At 33.4% G+C, this 25,490-nt stretch overlaps 1 protein-coding gene across 4 annotated transcripts in view; it reads right to left on the bottom strand.

Annotated features, from left to right (window-relative positions):
* The window catches only part of PTPN13 (protein tyrosine phosphatase non-receptor type 13), a 143,401-nt gene that overhangs the window by 85,444 nt on the left and 32,467 nt on the right, over window positions 1-25,490 (bottom strand). For all 4 annotated transcript variants that reach the window (XM_063107629.1, XM_063107628.1, XM_063107630.1 and 1 more), the window contains exons 4-6: window positions 25,247-25,432; window positions 21,203-21,293; window positions 10,328-10,894 (exon numbers count right to left, since the gene is read on the bottom strand). In XM_063107629.1, coding sequence (XP_062963699.1) covers window positions 10,328-10,894; window positions 21,203-21,293; window positions 25,247-25,432 — 844 coding nt within the window. The remainder of the gene's footprint in view (window positions 1-10,327; window positions 10,895-21,202; window positions 21,294-25,246; window positions 25,433-25,490) is intronic.

The following is a 25,490-nucleotide window of genomic DNA, read 5'->3' as shown; positions in this document are numbered from 1 at the left end:
CTTCTAAGACTGGGATAGGGGTGGAGGTAACTATGTTAATTGAAGCAGTAAGAATCTTTTTTGTGAGCTTCTTGTATTCTAGAGTGCATCATCTGAAATGTTGTTAGACATGTCTAACAACATTTCATGTAATGGCATGGCAGATATAACCAGATGAAAATTCCCAGGCAATATCTACTACTTGGTCATGCTTATAAGAAGGTTATAATCAGATTAAAATTCTCAGCTAGGATTTACTACTCATTAATGCTTACAAGAAAGGTTAGCCCTTGGAAGCATGAGCTCTTTGCTTCTAAATTAAATAATAAATTTAACATTTTTAGGAATTATTTTAAAGTTATATGTCCTTTACCAAGAGCATCTTGCATTGGTATATATGGAGAGACACATTTTTCCCTGTTTCCAGATCATTTGGGCGGGATCATTTCTTGGCTCTTTGAGATGACCTACATAAAGGTATACAGTAGGCACTAACCAGACAGAGTTGGCTTTCTTCCTCTGTTCTGGTCTGCAGAAGAGTAATATCTAGTTTTCAACAAGCTGTCCAAACATAATTAACAGCTTTTCTTTTTGGAGGATCCAGACCCTACAAATATGTTTTCGATCTATGTTTGAATGTATAATCCTTGTACTTTAGATTTGGTCTGGATCTCAGGAATGTGTGATTAACTAATTTTTAAAAAACTGTTTATTACGAAATTTCCAAACAGACACAAAAACAAAAAGTACAATAAATCTTTAGGTACCCATTTCCCAGTATCAAAAAAAATGGGGATTGTTATTTTAGCTAGAAAGTGTCAGACTCTTTTTTTTTAACCAAAAGGATGCTCTTACATATTTGCAGAATATTACAAAGTTTTCTGAATGAGAAAATTCTTGAATTATGTGATTATTCTTATTCTATTAAGAATATCCAAATATACATTCTGTAAAATGCACATGTGGCCACCTTCACTGAAATGTTATAGTTGTAATAGCAAAATTTTTAAGCTTTCACCATTACAATTGCAGAACTGAATTTGCCTTTTGTGGGATAAAATTAGTCTCAATATCTAATTTGTTGGTTTGCAAATTCCTTTTCTCAGATAGTAAACAACAAAGCTTACAATGTACAAATCTGTATACTAAGCTCCATTTAGAGTCATGATTATCTCTCATTTCACTAGGCAATTTCCTATGAGTAAGGAAGTGTTTTTGACTTCCTATGAGGAGATTTCAGATGCAGAAAATAAAGTTTTAGGACAGAATCGCAGTGATAGACATATTAATGAGCACAAATGAGCAAATGGGTGAGTAAAATCAACCCAGATACATGTCACCAAAATAGAAGTACCAAATTGGGTGTGTGAATATATATATCTACTATAAGCAAATGAAACATATATGAACATTCTCTCCAAAAAACACTTTGTAGAATAGTTGTGAGATAATGAAAATAATAGGACTAAAAGAGAATTGCTTAAAGAATTAAGATTCAGATAGAAGTCTAGTAATAGAGATTCTGTAATCATACATACTCTTAAAATTGGAGATATCCTTTAATTTCTGGTATTATTTTACCATAATTAAGAGTATACCATTTTTTTGGTCAGAATATAAGGTATAAAAATCTGACAAATATATTATTATCCTTTAACTGTAATCTTACCCTCTGAACAAAATTCACACCAACTCTAATGTCATATTTACTCCATTTACACAGCAGCAATAAAAGGCAGTTTTTCAATAGGTTAGTGTTTTTGTTGTTAAGTTCTTGACAGCTAAGAGTCACAACTTCCACCACCACTTAACACACTTAGCACTTTAAACTTCTAAAATTGTGGCATGCGATCATGAACACCATACTTTAAATGTTTAGGAGATCAGATTCCAATTATGGAGATTTGCATAATATTCTGGGCTTACAAAAGGCTATCTCAGATGAAATTCAAATCTACAATCTCCACATTAAAATTAATTTGAGTCAGCACAAACTGTGATCTAAAAACACCATTTGTAAGTCACACATATTCAAGCTCAGACAAGTAACATGCAGAAAGTGAGACTCAGTCCATTGCAACAACAGGAATTAAATAACACTTTTAGCTTGGGATTTCTTTACCTTTAATACATGACTCAAATTACAGACATGTTTCAAAGGGAACTGAACTAAAATGACTGTTTTTGTAGCTCAGAACTATAAAACATTTTTAAAACCCCACATTTTTAAGGATATGGGCCCTAACAAATAAAATATTGTAATTTTTAAACAAAGCAGAGAAAAACAAGTCAGAACATTATATATTCATATATTAAGTGTTCTTCTCTATGGTTCCTTTTTGGAGGATTTGTTTCTGGAGATTAGAGATTGTACTTTTCACTAGAGTCCACTGTCTTCTGTATTACACCATGTTGCAATTAATAGAATATGTTCTGAAATCCCTTAAGAGTTACACATGAAGAATACAATTTTTAACTTAGAAGAACAAAGATCATACAAGTGTGAATGTATCTAAGGAAGGAAGGATATATGAAAAAATGTTCTGTAAACTGTAAATCATTTCACAGATGTAAAATTTGTGCAGAGCAGGAATGGCAAAAAGAAATAACAGTCTCTAATTTCCTCTTTGGGGGTCTTGTGTGATGTGGTAGTCACATATTTGGGCCAAGACTTGGGTCTAGGCTTGCCATACCACTTTTTTAGCATCTTCCAAGATTCTCTGTTATGACTTCACTGTCCCTTCTAAAACTTAAAAAGAGTTCAGAGTTCAATAGGAAATTGATTACATTTGCTATTAGTTGTTCAAGTTATAACTAACAAGTATGTGATTTTACTCTTAGAGTTGGACAAAACAGAGGAGAAGGAGGTAGGATTTCTTCTGACTATATGTATAATTTACCAGAGAATATTGTTGCATCTCATATCTGAAATACCACCACTAAGTATACTAACATTCTTTAATAGCCACATTGCAATACTCGGTTTATATTAACACCTACTACCTATTATATGTCAGGTGTAGTGGCAGATGGTAAGGGTACAGCTACAATTAGACCAGGCAAAATTTCTGAGGTCTACAAGAGGAGAAACAAGCTCCTCAGAAGAAATAATTTCAATGAAAAACATAAGCTATCATTCTAAACTGGAAAGGTGAGAGGAAGATTCCTGAACCAGGCAATGCCTGAAAGCTTTGAGTCTTAAGGCAGATTGCTGCATGAATACAGGCATGGAAATATAAAATGGTCTTTAGATAGGTAGGTAAGCAGGTAGGTAGGTGGGTAGATAGAAAGATAAATATTTCTTTCTTTATATATCTATATCTATACACACATAAAGGATCTTCAAAAAGTTCATGGAAAGATTAATATTATCTTTTAACCCAATTTTTCAATGAACTTTTTGAAGAACCCTCATATATACATACACACACGTGTATTAAAAGTTTGTGGAACTTTTTTTTTTTTTTGTGGCTGCCTGGTACAGGAATCTGAACCCCTGACCTTGATGTTAAAAGGCTGCACTCTAACCAACCAAGCTAAATGTCTAGCCAAGTTCGTGGAACTTTTTGAAGACCCCTTGTATGTGTATATATATTCATTTCTCTCTATATAAACACACATAAACAGAGGGAGGCAGGGAGGGAGGGAAAAGAGAGGAAGGGAGAGAGAGGGAGAAAATGAAAACGTGCACATGGTGGGGGAGTGAGGTGTGAGACAGGAAATGCTAAAGGAAGAGACTAGAAAGATACAATGATGGACAGCCGTAAGTATGATGACTGAAAGGGCTAGAATTTCATCCTGCTCAGGTGATAGAACATTATTAAATGGCTGACAGCAGAGGAGAAATGTATTCAGATTTGCATGGTAGAGAGACAAACTGCAGTGGAGAGACAGAAGGGACCAGGATAAAAGGAGAAAATATTTTGGAGGTTAAAATTGCTGGGTCTTAAAAATGCTATATGCCCATTGCTAGTAAGATCCATTCTCAATCTTTCTTTAAATGTATCAATTCACGTTTCTCAGAAGGTGGCTATGTCAACTCCAAACTGGGTCTATGTAAACCATGCTATGGGTAGATTTAAATTACGTCCCTAATTTCCAATAAAGTAGCATATTATTTCTGTGGATTCTAAAGTCAATATTATGTTATTATGAAAATGGACACTGGAAAGTTTGTATTGTTGTCACCTTTAATTTTTTAGTGTTTAAAAATGCAATTTCATTTTTCCACTTGGATAAATCAAAAGAAAAGCATAAATGTTTATTTCTCAGTTGTATTCTTATTTAAACTAAATAACAGTTTATTGCTCACCTCTTTTCAAATGCATTTAAAACCAGTCTTTCCTCAATTGAATGTTGGTATTTTATACCATACTGGATTAACTTTCTGTGAAAATACTCTAAAACTGTACTGTACAATATGGAGCCACTAGCTACATGTGGCTATGCAAATTTAAATAAAATAAAACATTCAGTTCCCCAGCTGCACTGTCCACACTGCAAGTGCTCAGTAATCACATGTGGCTGGTAGCTACTGAGTTGGATTGTGCAAATATAGAATATTTCCTCCATTGAAGAAGTTCTGTGGACAATGCTAGACTAAAATATAAATGTCCTTAAAATCTAGCCCAAGAAAAATAGTAGACACTTAATTCTTTCTAAGATGTTAATTCTATCTATAATAGTTTGTTCTTCAGAGATACAAAATATATTTGCATTTTGGCAGTATAATAATTATGTCATTAATACATGAAATACATGTGATATTTGACCCATATCACATAAAATCCCTGCTTTTTTGCTTCTGTGGAACCGATAGAAATGAAACAAAAACTAAATATTAAAATTGTTTAGTTTGGCTCATGGAATAACCTAAATAACAACCCAGTCATATCTTTTCTTTTTCTTTTTGCTACTGTATGTGAAATAAGGTAAAGAAATAAAAATTGAAACAGTTCATCTTTACTAGTTTTGGATTTTATGTAAGAAAGATAAGTTTTGAAAAAATGTATCTCTCTCCATAAAATTGTAACATTTATGAAATCATTCCCTTGCTTTTATTTAAACGTTTACTTGTACTTTTTCCCTTGCTTTTCTTAAATGTAATAATATGTAGAATTTAAATTCAATCTTCTCAAATGAAACATTAAGGTGCCTTAATAATGAGAACAGGCTCACATACTTGAGTGTTTACCTAGTCTAGTTGCACAACACAGAGTTTAAAGCTGTATTCACAGGGCCATCACAAGACAGCAAAACTAAGTTAGGACCAGAGGCCACAGCACTAGAAAGAAGGAAACAGTATTTAATTTGATATGAAGTAGACTGCTTTAAAAGTTCATTAAATAAATAACATTTAACCATAGCCACTTTTGTAAAAATTACTTTTATTCTTTCTCATATTTTCCAGTATTGTGCAGAATGCAGAGAAGTTTCAACTGTTGGAAGCAAAATACTATTCATGGTCCCCACCCAGGGTGTGGGAGTACTGTTCATACCACACTCACAGTACTGGTTCCAAGTCAATCTCTCATAATCAGGAATCTACTGCCAACCCACAGAGCAATGGTAAGGGCGTGTATGGTAATTACGTCACAAGAAAGACAGACAGGGACATTTGTCGAATGCTCCTATTAGAAATCAGACAACTCAGATCTTGAGATGAAGTAGAAAGAGGTAGAAAAGAAAATACTAGGAATAAGAAAGAAAGAAAAAGTAGAATTAGGACAGTCCTATGCTGAGGTGAAAAAAAGTGAAATTAAAAGAGTCAAGCAAAAAAAAAAGTGACATCAAACTTTAAAACTAGTTTTCACAAGAGAAACTTAAGTTATGTTTCTTCCTGCCCCTTCCCTACTGCTTAATGTATGTGGAGAACTATCTGAAAGGTGAAGTGTTAACTTACTAACCATAGTAATGACCTTATATTTTATAATTTTCGAACTTCTATTACAATTTCTTTCTTGGAATCTTTTTTATTCCTAACTTTCTCATTTTGTTCCCAAGGAAATTAGAGCACTCAATGCCAACTACTTTTTGTTTACTCCCTTATGTTGTCAGCTATACGATTAACCACTTTAAAGATCCTGTCATAGTAGAGCCCTACCAAAACAGTATCTACCACAACAGAGTACGCAACATAATAGAGCTCCATCTTAACTCTTCTACAGTGCTGTTTATTGAAGAAAGGACCAAATGTACCTCATTTTTAGCTTTGCTTTTATAATATTATCTTGCTTTGCTGTATTAAAATTTTATAAGTTTATTAGGGAAAGACTTAAGAGGCTTGTTACATGGTTAGCTGAACATCCCACTTCCCAGGCAGTAAAAAAGTCTTCCCAACAAGGTACCTGAAATGAATCTAGTCTCTCCTTGAAATCAGGAGGGTAGAAGAAAGAATCCTATAAAGGAGCTCAAGAGAATTGGATTCAAAAAACACCTCTGTTATGAATTATACGTCCCCTTTGGCAAACTAGTCTACTTTTCTGGGACTCTGAAAAATGAGCTACTTGGCTTAATTAATATCCAGATTCCTTCCAGTTCCAAACTCCATGATTTTAAGGTCTGGCCTCCCCGGTGCTAATTGGCTGGTTGATGCTGTTGGCTGAGCAAATGCTGTGGAGGTGATTTAAATGAAGCCTCCTCTCAAGAAGATGGGGCCTTGGGCTAAGTAAAGGGCTGTCCATCTTAGGTTTAAGGAGGCAATGGTGTTTCCTATTAATTCAATGACGCTCCTTGCAGACCCAAAAGGACAAACAGAAATTTAGCAATTTCCTTTCTTCTGAGCATTATATGAGCTCAATGAACACTGGACTCAGCTTTCTTAAAAATTTAGATGTAACATGTAGTGGGAAATCCTTAGACTGGAACTCTGAAAATCCATGATGGAAACCTATAATCCCCCAAATGATGGAAACTCTATCATTAACTAGTTACGTGATCCTGGGTATGTTATTAAATCTTCACAAACCCAAGAATATGTTTAGATAACATGTACTCTAAGACCTCTTCTAATTCTAAAATTACAGAAACCCATTAGTAATTGCTAAATTTAAAGATCACAAAAACTGTACAGAGCACTTACTTTAAAATGTTTTAAAACAAAAATATTTAAAAAGAAAAAAGCAAGTATAATAAAATGTGTACATTAGTGACATCCACTGTTCTGCTTGATTTATCAGACATAAAAAAGGATATGTGGAGATTACTTTTCATGAGAATTAAGTGAGATAAATGGATTTTATATTATTTGCTATTCTTTTTTCTTTGTATACTAGCTAGAATCTTCATATTAGCAATTTGCACTTTTGTTTGCACAGATAACATAAATTACCTCATCTTTAGAAAAAGACAGTATAGCATAAAACCAGCAAGTTACCCAATTAAATAAATAACTAATAAGAATTGCTTTTGAGTTCCAAACCTCAAACATTCCTTTTGAATTATGCTTTTATTCTAAAGCAAACATTAATTTATATAGTAACTTGTAAGTTACTATATAATAATGGAGGTTTACTTAAGGTAGTGTAAGTATTTTCATAATAAACCAACATTTTCAGGGTTTTTGTTTGTTTAACTTGGTTGTAAAATATCCTCTGGGGAAAAAATGCTTTGTGATAACAAATGCTTTTGAAAACTCTTCCATAGCAAAGATTTTGGAATAGAAACTATCCTGTATCAAACAATTCAAAGCATATTTTATTTCTAAAAAGAAAGCTTTTCCTTTGCTTGTATCTCTGGTAACATCTAAAATTTCTAAATCTGGAAATGATGTATTATAACTAGTTACCTTTTGAACAAATAAGACACTACAAAGATTATACATCATCTTTGCAGACATATAAGCATATCTGGAAACAAGTTGGTCTATTTGAGCTCTTTAACACTTACACACATGCACATACATATTACCTGAGAAGATAATAGAACAATATGCTACAGCAGTCTAATATATTTTGTTATAGATGATTTAAAAAACCATGTATTCAAACAAAATATATTAAACAGACTATTATAGCATAATTTAACAGATTAAATATATTTCCATGTTTGGTTTCTTTCCTGTTTAACTCTCAAACCAAGATTCAAGTGTGAAAAAAAATTTCCTCAGACTACTTAATTCATTGAGAGTCACCCCCCCCCCCACAATGGACCAGATTTCTTTACATAAATGTCTCCACTGGAGCATGCTCATAAGAAGGCCAGGCTAAATTATTGTTATATGTTAGCTGTTGTGCAACACTAAATAGACATAAAATATAACTTCTGAAAGGGGAGATTATTTTATTAGGCTATAGGAAGTACCTACTCTTTGCTATCACAACTCCAGAAGTTAAATAGTGAAATTGCACACAAAACAAATTTCATTTTTCTGTCTTTGAAAGTTTTCAGATGAAGATCATATACAACCATCTTATAAAATTGGCTGATGTTTTTTAAAATGCATGTTATATTCAAACCCATAATATCAATTAAGTATTCAGTAATTTCCACCATAATTGCGAATTCTTTACTCATTTGAAATTCCTGAATTGAAAAAAAAAAAAATTGCAAAACGTCTTTTACTAGAAGTAAAGCAGAACTTGGAGAGTATATTCAGCTTCAGAACTATGTTTAAAACTTAAGTAAGAGCAACAGACTTTTAATAGAACACAGCCACACATCACTTAACAACATTCTGAGAAATGTGGTGTTAGGTGATTTTGTTGTGCGAATACCATAGAGTGTATTTACACAAACCTAGATGGTATAGCCTAATACGCACCTAGGCTTTATGGTACAGCTCATTGCTCCTAGGCTACAAATCTGTACAGCATGTTTCTGTACTGAATACTGTAGGAAATTGTAACACGAAGGTATCTGTGTATCTATCTAATAATAGAAAAGGCACAGTAAAAATCAGTCTAAAAGATAAAAAATGGTACATCTGTATAGGGCACTTACCATGAATGGAGCTTGCAGGACTGGAAGTTGCTCTGGGTGAGTCAGTGAGTGAACAGTGAGTGAATGTGAAGACTTAGGACATTACTGTACACTATTTCAGACCTCATAAATACTGTATACTTAGGACACACAAATATTTATAAACAAAACAAATTGTCCTACAACATTTATGACAGCTATGATGTCACTAGGTGATAGAAAATTTTCAGCTCCATTATAATCTTAAGGGAACACTTGGCGAATATGCAATCCATGTTTGACCAAAACGCCAGTATGCAGCACAGGTCTGTACTTCAAAGGCAATTTATGAATCAAAAATATTATACTAAAATGATGACCTTAAAAATGAATATGACCCTTAATTATGTCACTACTCTTTCTGAATTAAAAATCACCTTAAAGTTCCCTTTAATTAGCTATGTCCCAGGGTTTATCTAGGAGGCAAGGGCAGTTATAAAACTTTAATCTTAAAATATGTACAGAATTAGATTGAAAATTCTCTTATTTGTTTTCTCTTGCATCTATTTATATTAAAAATAGCCTCTATACGTATGTCTAGAACATAATTTTATTACATTTAAAATATTGAGTTTTATGTGTAATCAGGTGTTTTTGAAACAGAGCTTTACTCTGGAATAATAAGAATTTACCATTTATAAAATTACTTTATGCTCCTCACACTAATAATGTAATAACTTGATTAACCACTTTACATTCATTACCTAATTACTCTATTTCTGGCAATCTCATTTTACAGTTGAGGTAACTCAGACGTGGAGAGATCAAACCCAACTGCTGAAGTAAAGATCACATAGCTACTAAATGGTGTAATTAATTCAAACCTAGGAAGTCTGGTTCTAAATCTATTAGCCTAAATAGTGATTTTAAAACTTTATTCTAGACCAAACAAATTGTAATCTCTTGGAGTTGTGTCCTAAAATTTGTTTTTTGAAGCAGGTAGTTTGGGAAACACTCTACATCACCCTGCTATTCCGCCTCCCTAAGATTGCTGATTTTGATAAGCTGCTTATTTCCATGAGCCAGTCATTCACTGTCCTCCCATGAGATAATGCATGACAGATGTTGCTGTGGAGGATTAAAAACAAATAGAAAACATGCCATCTGCCCTTGAGAAACTTACAGTCTAAAAATACCCTACCCAAAATAGGGGGCGATTATAAAGTGACTGGACTGTGCATGTTTCATAGGGATGACTTTGTACATGCAGTGTACTTTGATTAGGGTTTTGGAGGAAGGGAGAACAGAAATTGACAAAGAAGAGACTAATCTGGGTACAAAGTTGTGGCAGGGGAAATAAGACTTGTGGAATAGTTTCAGAACCCTTCTTTATTTCAAAATTTTTAAATATTTCAATTCAATTCTCTATCAAACACACAAAATTACTAACCTTCTACATTCATGGCTTCTCTCAGAACCTGAAGTTTCTTTTGTCTCTCTCGGATCCGGTCCAAAGCACTTGATATTGCTGAAGAGGTGGGCAATTCTCGTGTGTGATATATTGGATCCACTTTCTGAGGGCCAAAGAGATCCAAGGCTATGCTTCCATCTGAGTATCTTGCCTCCTTTTTTCTAGGAGTGGTAGAAGTCCGCACTGTTACTGCCTCGGGGTGACAGTGTCGGTATCTGCCAGTATCTCCAGAAGAGAAGTCTCTGTCAGCTATACAGAGCAGGTCCGTGGATGAAGCCCAGATCTTTTTCTTGGGAAGCACATCAATGCCAGGGATAACTTTTTTTTCTGGGCCACTAGTTTTGAACTGCTGAGGGGAGCAGGTGTTTTCAGAATCTTCATGTCCAGAATTATTATCGGACGAAATGTCCTTGAAATAATCTTCCTCATCTTTTGAGTCTTTGATGGACAGAAATCCCATAGATTTACTAAGCCCTTTGTTAAGAAAGGTCTGATGAGAGAATGGAGACTTGTGTACGTCTAGTACATCAGAAGTAGAGCTTCTTCCTGGAATGATAAGAATCTATAATGTATGCACAGAAGTTTTAGAAAATAAACTGGAATGTAACCAACTACTGACCATGAAAGTGGTGGCAATTTCCTAAATTCTCCAAATGGAAGATCAGAAATGAAATGGGATGGTGTTGATGGTAATAGTGGAAGAGAAAAGGGATGCTATGTTTGCATAACTTTTCATAGCCCAATGTTTCTTATCTAATAAAATCTATAATATATTGACCTTACTTTTCTGAGTGGTATTATTTTATATTCATCATAGGTAAATTATTTAGTTTTAAAAAATAGATAAAAGTTTCTGATGTTATCCAGTTTGGCAGAATATTAATTATCCATGAAACGATTTGAGGTAATAATAGAATGTATAATGTACTCCTTTAACATCTAATGGTATAACTCAAACATATATTACTTCAGTATAAAGGCCGGCTATATTCTGGTCTTTTAAATAAATATGTTTAAAGAAGAAACAATGAATTCTTGCTATCTTCTAGATGGAAATAAGATTATAGCATTTGGAATTCTTAAGTATCATGGTTTTATTATAATTAGATATGTTTTCAGAAATTTTATTGTGTTTGAAATCCAGGTCACTTGATTATGTTTAAATTACAAAAAAAACTTAATTTTTCCATTGCTGACCATCATGTACTAAAATAGTTTTTTTCCTCTAGGACATAATGCATCAATATTTGTTGATTAGACTAAACTACCAATTCTTATTTATTCTTTAGTCCTTGATGTAGTTTAAACTAGTAAGCCCTTCTATTTTTTTTAAGGTAGCAGTTTATAAATGCTTTGAGGCAGACCAAAAATGTCCATCCAGAAATTAATTTTGTGAATTCATATTCAACAAAAAAAATCATATATATGTCTAGTATTGAAAAAAATGTAGAAAAATACTTTATAGTTACTAATTCAATAGCCTGTAAACACTGAAGATTTCCTGTGCTACCCTCTGTGATTTCTGTTTGATAATCTACCTGCTATATAGCATAAAATAACTAAAATCTTCCTAGTAATAATAAATGGCTTATTAATTCATTTGAAGATGTCAGCTGCCTCTTCAGATTAACAATGATAAAGATTTAATTAGTGATGACTTACAGTTAAGATGAAAAAAAAGATTTAATTTCCTGACCACAAATTTTACCTTAAAGATCTTAGAAAACTGAATTCATTACAGAATGAAAAGAAATAATTGCTTATTTGAGGATAAGATTTAAACATTGTGCTTTTTTTGCACCTCATCTTCCTCTGATCATGGATCTATGTAAGTGCAAATAAGGATAACATCTATCTTTGGGGCATGGCATTTAAAGAACACTGAGAAATATAGCACACCACATCCAGACATAGATTGTTACAGACTCAAGCTTCTAATCTAAAATAATTTGAAAACTGATAAATTGTGTTACAGTATTTTAGGGGTAAGTTACATTCTTGAGCAAAGTATATTTTGGAACTCATTAATTTAAAATCTTATTGAATGGAGAACAAAGATATTCTTGAAAACTGACCGACTACATTAGATAAAAAGTAAGATAAACTCAACCATCTGCCTTCTTACTATTTTGACTACGAACAAGTAGTCAAAAATTGGGAAAAAAAATCAAACAAGTGGGTATTTTGGCAACACTATAAATTCACGGTCAACCACTTTGGACACTCAACACCATGTGTTAATAATTAGTTCACTCACTTTCTGCAATGACTGTTTTACTCACTTTTCCTCCTACAAATTTCTCACCTTAACTCCCTACTCTCTTTTAGCTAATCATCTTGTCCCATATTCCAAGAAAATAGAAGCTGTCAAAGGAGAGCTCTTTCATTTTTCCATGACTAATTCTACACATCCTCCTGTGTCTACAGATCTTTCCCGTTTCCTCAAAAGGTGACATTTCCTACCAGTTGAAGGTCAATCCCCAGTTTGTACTCTGGATTTCCCCCTCCTTTTACTTTATCAAAGACTTTACTTTTTTGGTTAACTTCTCTGCCATCTGCTTATATATTGATTATTCCCCCTTTCTATTGAGTATTCCCTTTAGCATATGAACGTAATCTAATATCTCCCATGATCAAACCAAGACAAACAACCCCTCCCCCCATTACCACATTTTCCTCTAGCTACTGTCATCTCCAATTTTACTTCCTGTTCATTATTCTACCCTCCTTAGTCAGAGTCCAATTACTCCACACCCTGGCAACCCTCATTATGGATCATCAATGATCTCCATGTTTCCAAATCTAACGGATACTTTGTATCCATATCTTACTTATCAGCAACAACAAACACTGATGACCATCCCCTACTGAATCACTTTCCTCTTTCCAAGCCTTCCTCCTATCTCTCAGGCTGCTCATTCTTAGTCTTTGTTTTTTCTTCCTCCTCTACTGAGTATCCAAATGTTGAATTTCCTCAGGTATCAGTTTTAGAATTCCATCTTTTTTCACTTTTTCCTTATGTAACTTCATCTATTAACAAGGCGTTAAATATTATCTATACCCCTGACAACTCCCAAATTTATATTCTTAACACTGATCTCTTCTGGGAGCTCCAATCTTATATAATCGGAACTTCTAATAGTATATCTCAGAAAAACATCTCAAACCAAATGTGGTTAAAATTGGCTTTTAGTGTCCCACATCCAGAACTTTCCAATCTCCCTGTTTTTCCTATTACAATAAGAACTACCATTTTCCAAATGATTGCTCAAAACCATATTTATAGGCACCATCCTCAAATCCTTCATATTCCTAGTTCCCATATCAAATCCATCAATAAGTACAGGCTATGTAAATTCTCGAAGATATCTTACTTTAGGTGATTATTTCCAATTCCACTGCCATCACCCTATCCCCAATTAACATTATCGTTTGACTAGATTGTTGCAGTAGCCTCTAGATAGGCCGCTCTGCTTCCACTTTTCTCATCCAACTATCCTCCACTCACCAGCCAGAATTATCTTCCTAAAAATGTAAATTCCACAATGCCACTACCCTGTAATAAGTCTTAAAGGCATACTACTGCACTTTATATAAAATCTAAACTCCTTTTTGGTGTGCCACTTGAATCCTTTTTAACCTCTCTACTTCCTTTATTCCACCCAGGCCATGTGTTTTTCTCTGTTAAACTCTCTTATACATCACAGCCTTTGTACAAACTTTTCTTCTACCCTGAATGCTCTACTTCAGACCTTTCTCATGATTAGTTGCTTCTCATCCTATAATTTTATTTTAAAATATGACTTCTTCAAAGAAATCTACCCTGACTTCATTGTAATGTAAATAGATCACTTTCCAAATGTATCATGAGTCTACTGCACTTATAACAGGTAAATTTACCATTCTCTTTCAGGTCTTTAGTGTTTACTAACAATATATTAATGGGTCATGGTATCTTTAAAGGGTCATGCCTTGTAACTAACCATATGAGGCCTAAAACTAATTGCTAATTAGGTGGCTTTTAGATAACTACTGGTTAGTAAATGCTGGGTTTTTATTGTCTCGGTGCAAATTGATTAGATATAAAAATATTTAAGTCCATATTTATTAAAGGTCCAAGAAGTTATTATTTTAAATTTTGTAAGTTAGTACAAAATTAAAATGAAAATAATTAATTTAAAATTCGTACTAACTTTCTACTTTGTTTCTACAACATGTGTCAGATTTAACTGTGGCTCAATTTGCTGTGTAAGTTGGGAAATCACACTATAATAGCTAACTTAAAAAATCTCATGATGGTTGCTTATAATTTTGAGTTATAATTAAGGTTTGTTCTGGTGGCTAATAGGACCAAGAAAGGGATGGTGAAATAGAAAAGGGAGCTAGAAAGAAAGAAGGCTGGAAAGAGTAGTAATACTCCTGAGGAAATTGGTCAAAAAGTTGAGAAAGTGTGAAATAAGATTCAAAGTAATATGTGTATACATGTCAGAGGTGGTCTACAGTAAAATTTTAAGAGCTATGAACCACAAAGCATTAAAGAATGAAACTGAGTGTGGATGAAAGAAGAAAAAGGAAGTTGTAGGAAAAAGACGCTTTGAGCTAAGTGGTTTCTCCAGTTGATCTATCAGCCTAGGACTACTTTTGTTTGCTTTTTGGAGGAAAAAGGAGACACATCTTTAGGTAGGTACACAAGTGCATGGCACAAAGGTGGACTTTTGGCTGGTAAAAACACATCATTCTTAAATTAAATATTCCTAACTGGCAGGCGCCTCATTGCATTTTGTCATGTAGTGATGCTCACAATCTTCAACTACACAATGGATATATAATTGCCTGATTTATACTTTACAAGTTGATATAAATTTTATCTTCTGCAAAAGAGGTTTCTTTATGTAGAATAAAATTTGTAATATTTTAAAATAATAATTCGGTTCTGACAATTACAAATCTTACCAAAGAAAATGATGGTATAATATAGCCTCATAGTTGTTTTATGCTGCTAAAGCATTTGGGAAAAATTAATCTAGGAACTCAAAATGACAGTACAAATATAGAATCTGGCCATATGAATGAGGAGGATCACGGAATTTTAGGCTCCTATTTGTTGGATGTTTGTCTGCCACACCAGTGAAGATCATGTATTGTTGTCAGCTCTAGTAGCAATTAGTAATTGTATTTGAGACGAGATAACATGTAACTTCTTCATCTGCTTTTCTAATCTTTCTAAACATGGGTCCAGGCTATTACAATTATTTTACCTAATTGGTGATAAACACTATTAAAATCATTATTAAAATCATTAATTATGTAAAGTCATACATAAGGGCATATGTTCTGAGAAGTGCATTATTAGGTGGTTTCATCACTGTGTGTCAGAGTGTACTTACACAAAACTAGATGGTATAGCCTACTACACACCTAGGCTATATGGCATGGCCATTATAATCCTATGGGTCCGCTCTGGTAATGTGGTCTGTAGCTAACTGAAATGTTTTGTGGTTTATGACTGTACATCTGACAGCTGTGTCACTGTGCATTGTGATCACAGGAAATTGAGCTAAGGCTTTTTCTGAAAGCAATGCCATTGAAGCTACTCAAACTATTTCAGGTGGAACATTCCTTAATATTTCCCCATCCTAACAGAGTTACTTTCTCCTTCCACTACACTCACAGAATATGCTGGACCTCTATTAGGGCACTTACCTCGCTACATTAAAATTATCCATTGTTTATATATCTGTCACCACTCCCAAATGAATAACATAAAAACCATGTCTTGCTTGTTTTTGTGTTTTTCCAGTTCTTGATAAAATAGATCCAAAAGAATGCGTGTAGAATGGATTGATTACACAACTTTTTGAAACCTTTTAAAAACCAATTTAGGTAGCATAATCTACTGGAAAGATTATTGTCAACAGACCTGGATTTTAATCCTAGCTTTCCATTCAATCCATGAGCTTGGGAAAGCCACTTAATTTCCATGTTTCTTATTTCCTTCATCTACAAAAATATGGATATAAGTTATTATGCCTCCTTCTTAGAGATGACAGGAAAATGAACTAACCCATATGAACTACTATGAGCTCTTCTGAACAAAGGCAACATAAAATTCTAAATTTTGCCTCTCTTTTCTATTTCTCCTTTATTTTCATAAGCATATAGTTATCTACCGAGGGGAGACAAAAGCACAGATCAGAAGATCTTCCATAGAAATTTTAGATTTATTCTATAATAAAAAGTATCACATTGTTCAAAATAGGTTAAATGGTGACTCTAATTTTCCATCTCTTGGGGAAGCTCTGAGTTCAGAGAGAGTTTACAGACAACATCAGATTACATACAATTATAAGCATCAAATTTAAAATGAAACCATAAACATTTTCCTTTTGTAGAAAGCATAGCTTGCTGAAAAATAAATGGGGAACAATAAGTATACTGTGAAGAACTACAAATAAAGGATTTTAAGAACATAACAAGTCTTTGTAATAGAACACATTTATTTTAAATTGAAAAAAAATCCTCCTTGTAAAGTACATAGTGTTTTAACTATTTTTGTTATATATGATTTAATATTATCCTTAACTGGATATCATCATACACCTTTCCCCTCACATACAGACTCAAAAATTCACAGCATCTTTTAGAAGTTAACTGCAAAATGACATTTCAATGTTAAAAGAGGCTCCCCGATTCCCCATGTGTCCTCACAAATGTGTTCAGTACATAAAAAAGGAAACATGATATTATCAATACACTCAAAGTCTGAAGCACTATCATGCTGATCTGATCATGGTGTAGGTTTCCACTTTAAGCTTGGCAGGAAATGTTTGATTTTTTTCTGCTTAGTGAAGCCATTCTATCATCATGGGCAGTTTTAAGTAACAAAGTGGGGGCAGACAGCCCACTAGTTTAGGTCTTATAGCTTCTGTGATAGATCTCAGAGGTAAGATAGAAGAAGAGATCTTTTAATGTCATTTACTTATAGATGAAAAGGTTTATTAAATTTTAGTTGAACATTTAAATCACCAGATACAAGGCATTATCCCTAAAATTGCTTACTTCCTTTCATCTAATTCTGCATCTCACTGCCCATTTTGGCATTTTCTTTATTGAAGACTGGTCAGGAGCCTAATAAACTAAAGCTATCACTACATAAAGGTTTTAGGTTGGCGCATATTCAAGAGAATGCTTTACTACTAATGTGGTATGACAGTGTTGCTTTGCTGCAAGTGACCACTGACTGTTAAGAACTGGCACTGCCTAAAAAGAATATTTCTTCTTCAAGAGATAATTTTTCTTTTTCAATCTTAAACTTTTAAAATTAATGTATGCCATTGGCTATTAGCTGCTAATTGCTTCTGCCTGGTAGTGAGCATAATTAGTATATTTATATTGATTCTGTCCTTGAAATGAGGTTTGATAAATTGTTAAAATTAAAAGAGTACCTATGCGATACTATTAATGAAAGTAATGGCTAAGAAAGTCTGAAGAATCTCTTCCATTATACTTGATTCATGCAAATCTATTGTTTAAGTATAAGGCCCTCTAATTCTATCCTAAAATACAAACAAAAATAAAATTTGGTTTATCCTGAGTGACTAATTATAATTCCTTGCAGATTCTCTTAATTTAGATTTGGGGGAAATTTTATTTCCAATACAACTGTTAAAGAATAAAATCAAAAGTCTATTTAAGGATTTCTCTGTTAATTTTGTAGAATTATTACAGTCGGTTCTTCATTATATGCATTTGGACAGTCCTAAGAATCTAAGAATCATAAGAATTCTAAAGAGCTATTAGATAATAATACTAAATACTATTAGCATTATAAAAACAAAGTCAAATAAAAGGCATTAAAATTTGGCTTTAGGGCCGAGCCCGTGGCGCACTTGGTAGAGTGCTGCGCTGGGAGCGCGGCGACGCTCCCGCCGCGGGTTCGGATCCTATATAGGACTGACCGGTGCACTCACTGGCTGAGTGCCGGTCACGAAACAACAACAACAACAACAACAACAACAAAAAATTTGGCTTTAAACTTCTGATGTTTTAAAAAAAAAATAAGTTAAAAAAAAAAATAAACTTCTGATGTTTTTATTGTTATAATAAGAAAATGGTCTAATAATATGAGCCAAGATAGTAACTATAGTTTAATTTTGTTTCCTTTTCATACGATTTAATGTTTAAAATAGGCTAAATAAATCATAGTCTCACATATTTCTTTATGAAACTATTAAAGAATTACATTACAAATATATTATATTACATTTATATGACTATATTACATTTCAAAATCAAATATTTTAAAAAAACCTTTTCTCATACCCAATCAACAAATATTCATTGAACACCTACAAAAATGAATGTATTTAACATACTAGTACATTTTCCCTATCACTAACATCTATATATCCAGAAAGCTTAACTTTTGTAAATGTCTTTTAAAAATATATGTATATATGTAGATGACAAGTAAATAACAGCTATTTAAGGTATGTTATAGAGTAGGTAGATTCAATTCAATCTCTAATTGCTGCCCCTAAAATACTATGTAACAATGTCTGTAACATTAAGATTCTGAATCATTGGAAGTAATATAATAGAGCTCGCTGGTTAGCTCAGTTGTTCAGAGCACGGCCTTATAACATGAAGGGCACGGGTTTGGATCCCCATACCAGCCAGCTGAGGAAAAAAAAAAAGATTTACTTTGAAAGTAATATAATCTAAACTATGTTCACATTTGGTAATCTTTAAAATTTGATAAACTAAGTATGGCAGGAATGGTTTTTTTTCTTTTCCATAGACCCATGATGGATAGGGAATAGAATGGTAAATTCACATATATTGAATACTTTTTATTCTTAGAATAAAACATAAATTGTTCCTAAAAATTGATTAATTATTAATTAATAAAATTAATAATGATTAATTTTAATTATTAATTAAAACTAATATAGGTTCACACTATACCCTATCTCAAATCCTAGTATAGCAAAAAGGGAAACAGACTTTTACCTACAAAAAAGGTGTGTCTATACATACGGCGATATAAGTATAGTAAAAAAACACTTGCCAGAAAGGATTAAAAATACCTTTTAATTGCCATCAAAGCATTGCAAAAAGTAAGTTAAACAGTCTCCCTTGTGTTTTTTTGACCCACATTAAACTAATAACATATATTTATGATATGAAAGCTAAAATGCCTTTTCAGTAAAATAGTCCTTATTCACAGTTAGTAAAATGGAAGCACCAAAACAGACACTTAGCTAACTGCACCATTACAGAATCACTCCATTAGAAATCTCAAGATAAGCAGTACACTTGCTTACGGCACATTCTTCCCTCTCAGATGTGAAAGTTCTGAATTCTGCAAAACACTTGGTCTGGATAATCAAGTGTCTATATTTAGTTTTCACAATCAGAGTTTCTCATAGGTTTTAAAATAAGACAGATGTGCTCTGCCTGATTAAATTAAAAATTAAGCATCTTAACTTTTAAATCTATTTTTTTAGACTATTATCAATTAGAATGTTTTATTAGAATATATTTAAGCAATCTTTACACTTACTTCTTGCTAGAGCTAAAATCTAAGACAATACAGTATTTCACCCACAAAATATTTATGTTAATGTTTAGATTATCATGATTCTTAGTATTTCTTGATGAGAAGTAAAAGAACAAAGATAATCAGGAAAATCTAAAGTTCCTTTTATAAAGCCAAGCCTGAAACTTAACACTGAAAAATAAATTGTCAAGTAAAAATTTATTTTTCCTACTGTTATTTTAAGTGTTTGGAATTTTCACTCATTGATTTAAAAAAAATCAATTTAATAATTATCATAGGACCCATAACTATATAATGCTAATGGCAAATACCAAAAGCACCATTCATCCCTTTTTTTTTTTTTTTTTTCTGACCGGTAAGGGGATTGCAACCCTCAGCACGGTGTGGTCAGCACCACGCTCAAGCCAGTGAGCTCACTGGCCATCCCTATATAGGATCTGAACCCACGGCCTCGGTGCTCCCAGCGCCACACTCTCCCGAGTGAGCCATGGGACCAGCCCGTGGCTCACTCGGGAGAGTGTGGTGTTGGTAACACCAAGGCCCTGGGTTCGGATTCCATACAGGGATGGCTAGTTAGCTCACTGGGAGAGCGTGGTGCTGACATCCCTAGTTTTTATTTACTAAGCATCATATAACCTAATGCGGTATTTAAATAGTGCAAGTCATTAAATTAGTCAGTCACGAAACCATTTTAGTGAGTGACTAGCATTAAAAAACATAAATAGAATAGAAAATCTCAGAGTGCAGTAAGAATAATGTTGTTTTCTGAAACTTTTTTCCAGTAGTACTTATGTTCTTAAACAAATATATGTTTATTTGGTCATGCTTTAAAATGTATTTTTATGATGAACAAGTTTTGGAAACAGGTAGAGGTAGAGGTTGCACAGCATTGCGAATGTAAGTAACTCCATGCAATTGTATGTTAAAGAATGCTTAAAATGGCAGTCCTTACGTTATATATGCTTTACCACAATAAAAAAATGGAATAAAATGTATTTTTAATATAAAATACCATGATAAAGTCAATAAATGATGATATTACTGATATAATAAGAGAAAGGGAAATAATTTATTGTGGGAGTCCTGACTTCTAATAACATTTCTGCACAACTTTAATGGATTTGTTTGTTAATGTAGTTAGTGTTCCTGTCTGTTCCCTGCCTACTTTTTGCATGCTAATGTTCTAATCATAGTCACAATGATCAGATTTCCAAGCCAGGTAAACATAATTTCATAAAGAAAACAATGGAATAAGGTAAAAGCCTGGAAATCTCTTATTAATATACTCTTACCTGTTGGTAATCCTTTTCCTCTCAATCGGTCTCGAATAGCCTGGCTTCGATCAGACTTTTGTTCACTGTTACAGGAAAATTGATGATCCATCTGTATACAAGCAATCAAAAATCAAGTTTGACAAAACAATCTACCTTTTGTTTTTACAGTATTGTCTACAGAATGACTCCACTTAGACAATTTTTGGAGGGTACAGCATTAAGTAAAGTGAATCTATGTCCTATTGTATTTGTACAATAATTTGTATTTCTTGAATCAGATTTACATATCCCAGTATTGGCCAACTCATTTTCAGGAAATTAAAAAGGCAAGAAATAGTTACCAAAGATTAATCAGCTAACTAAGGAACACAAACAGCCAGATCAAAGGAGTTAAAATGAGTTTCATTTGAAAGCAATCAACTTGGAGTATTCTTTTTTTCCCAACTGATAACTACTTTTATCTTTCAAGTTAGATTATAACTTAAAAGCCACATTAATTCTGGTAAAATAAGGCTTTCTCCTGATTGCAACTACGCATTGAGAGTACTTATCTAAATTATTTTCAGAAATAATTTTATAGATTTTGCCTGCCAGATATTACATTTGAGCAATGTTGAGTCCTTAAATGGATACATCGGGGGATGATAATTAAATTTAAATCAATGCTCTTTTGAGTCTCTTTTACAACAAAATATTTAAGTATTCCTAAACATTAGTAGCTTAATCAAGAGTATTTGCTTAAAATAAAGTATGTCTAATTAGGTCAAACTCCACATTATAAGCGATGAAAAGTTAGACAGAACACTGGTTTATTCAGATGACTAATTAGAGTAGAAATGTCAGGATATAAATGAAAGGAGAGAAAATGGTGGAGAGAAATTACTTAAATCTGGCACCAAGAACAGGCATACATGTTTGTTTATTTACACACACACACGCGCATGCACGCACACACACACACACGTTTTAATATTCCTCCATCAGTGAAACTTTTTTGAGTATGGATTAAAAACTATCTAAGGTAGTCTATTCAAGGCTCAAGCATTATGTTTCCTACCTATAAGACTTAAATGGAGAAATTTCTGAAATGTTATCATTTGAATTGCACAGATGTTAGTCCAGACTACACTGTACTGTCTGTGACTGAAAAAAATAGTGAACATCCTGCATTTTTGGGAATCTTTGCATTGAAGCTACTATTGATAATAGCTACCATTTATTGAAGTTACTATATGTGAGGCACTGCCTTAAGTGCTTTACATTCTTTATGTTATTTAATTGTCAAAACAACCTCATTTAGTAGATATTATTATTATTCCCATATTATAGACAAAGAAACTTCTAAGGACCTTAAAGCGGCTCATCCATTTTAAAATAATTATCTTCACAACTGTTCAGTAAAATGGGTGGGTAGTATGTACTATTATTCCTATTTTATAGATAAGTAAAGTTGAGGTCAAAATATAACATTAAATCAGTGGAAGAACCAGGACAAGTAAGCTGGCCTGCTGACTTTTACTCTATGGTAATTAATTTTAATTGAGTAAGAATCATGGTCACTTAGAATAAATTTCACACTACTAGAAGACTACCTCATTCTGTCAGCTACTGGAGGCAACAACAGCTTCAGAGGAGCATAATGGCTAAAAGCATAGGCTTTGGGGGCAGAGAGACCCAAGTCCCAGTGGTGTCTCTTGTCATTTACCATTTGTGTGGCCATAGGCTAGACTTAGTTTCATCATCTGTAAAGTGAGCATAAAACTATCTCTTTTAAACTGGGATTGTTACGATGAGTACATGTAATAATGTACATAAATCACTTAGCACAGTGCCTGGAACTAAGTAAACACTTTAAAAAAGGTAGCTGTTGGAGTACTTCAGCCCGATGATCCAGGAGAATAGGAAGAGCAATGGAAATGTGGGGGGAGCGTTATTATAATTAGCAAAAATTTGCTTTTGTAAAGTCAGGCTTTCTACTTGTTGATTCTAATGACCCTTTTAACCTCTTGCGCAAAACCACCCCACAACACACCCCATGCCAGGCTGATTACAGTTTCCCAAACATATCCTGCTCTCTCCCCCATTTTATGGCATTTATCCAGGTTCACTTACATCTGCTGAGATTACTCTTTTTACCTATCTAGCCTACAGGATCTGGTTCAAAGTGCTATTTTTCAACTCAGTCAGAGCTTGTATCCTTTCTCCTCAAACTCCCATAGATTTTAAAATTTTTACTATGTTATTTTTCGTCGTCTTCTTTGCATCTTATAATTAAGCAAATGGTTATAGAACTTTAGATAAGAGCTCCTAGATCAAATATTTCATTCAAATTTGTATCTTCTGCAGTCTCTAGCACAGGTTTCACACATAGATGAGCAATAAACATTTATTATAATAAACTGAACTAAATGCTAAACCTTAACGGGATGGCAACCTTTCATTAATATGGGCAATTATTGGAGAGATAATAGAATTTCTATAGATGAATATTTCTTCAAGCAAAGACAGATAAAAAAGTTTTTTATATTTTATATAATATTAGTGTTATGAGAAGATCTGTGAAAAAAGACCTCTGACCAAATAAGTTTGGGAAATGTTTCATTTATATGCCTATCCCACTTGAAGGTTAGTAATAGAATCTATTGTTTTAAAAGCTCTGAGAAGTTCTGCAATGAAAATACATTCAATTTCCTTTAGTTTTTTTCTCAAACTTATTTGATCAGAGAGGAATTTCTAAAACAAAAATGTACTGGATATAATGTGGGAAACTGGTCTGGATAGAGCTTTCATAGAATTTTAGTAACTTTACTTTTGTTCAAAAAAAAAAAAAAAATCACATGCAGAGATCTAGAAGATCTCCTAGCTTGTTTCTTATCAACTGGCAAAGTGGAACTGGGATATACTTCTGGAAGCCATACAACATCTTGGTTAAGAAGGGAGAACTAAACCCCTACAAATGAGGAATTAAGAGGAAGCCATCAAGAACTCAATGTGACAGTGGCAAATTTGTAAGCCGCACAAAGGAGAGTTTCTACTCAGGGACCAAACCCTAAAGAGTAAGAGCAGATAAAGTATAGATCCAGATTAGATATCAAAAACCAAGCAGTATCCAAACTAGGGCAAACAGGATAGAATACAGTATAAGATAATATATAAATTCACACACACACACACACACACACACACACACACACACACACACACACACACACACACACACACAAAAAAAAAAAAAACCCGGGGGGGCAGGGGAAGAAGATATAACAACCACAATTACTCGAAGTTGATACGACAAGCAAACAGAAAGGACATTGTTGGGGGAGAGGGGGGGAGGGAGAAGGGAGGGAGGTTTTGGTGATGGGGAGCAATAATCAGCCACAATGTATATCGACAAAATAAAATTTAAAAAAAAAAAAAAAAGAATACAGTATAAGAAATGCAGAGCAGAGGTGGGACTATCAGATATAGCATTTGTTATTCTTGGGATTCTTCATACCCAAGACAAGAGAAAAAAATGGAAGAGTCCAGGTCTTGGGGCAGTGTGGCAGGGATGCAGCATGAGTAGCCCCTACACACCAGGTACCAGTGTCCAGAGAAGATGGGAAAGATTTAGGGAATACTCAGGAGAACCAGACAAATGAGTGGCCAAGAAAGAGGTATAAAGCAACAGAAAATGCATTTAAATATTTCTAAAACATGTTTTGCATTTTAATGAATTTTTCCCTAGGTGAAAATAGAACCATTTGCTAAAAGCACCTTAGGAAAAGATCTAAGAAAGAGGCAAGAACAGACATTTCTAGCTCAAACATGCTATGATTCCATATTTTCTGGAATTAAGTTCTAAAAAAAGACTAACTCATAAATTCTAGGAGACTTATTGCAAAGGGCTTCTAAGTGTTACATACTGTTCAAAACAATTTACATTAGCACAAGAAATTCACTTTCTCATTTCTAGTGTTGATTGAGAAAATGCTACCTACATGGTATCTTTAAGGAAAATCTTATAATATGCTATTAAATTTTAAGATATGACTAAATTTACCAATCAGAACTGTAGCTTACCCCAGAAACATTTCCTAGAACCAGTTTTACCAACTGTTTCACGTAGGAAAATGAAGGTGCACAATTGCTGTTCCTAATGTGGGCACTGCAAGCATCCAGGACAGTCCGAACAGAAACCCGAGCGTAAATAACATCCTCACACATTCCAAGCAATATGCTGTTGAGATGATCTCCAAGCTTGATAGGCTAAACATAAAGGAAGATATATATAAAATGGAAAAACCATTTTAATAAATGAGGGTAA

Source organism: Cynocephalus volans, chromosome 9 (assembly GCF_027409185.1).
Source record: "Cynocephalus volans isolate mCynVol1 chromosome 9, mCynVol1.pri, whole genome shotgun sequence".
NCBI classification, from domain to species: domain Eukaryota; kingdom Metazoa; phylum Chordata; class Mammalia; order Dermoptera; family Cynocephalidae; genus Cynocephalus; species Cynocephalus volans.
Note: the sequence above shows the minus strand (reverse complement) of the source record. Positions and strands in the feature narration are given on the sequence as shown.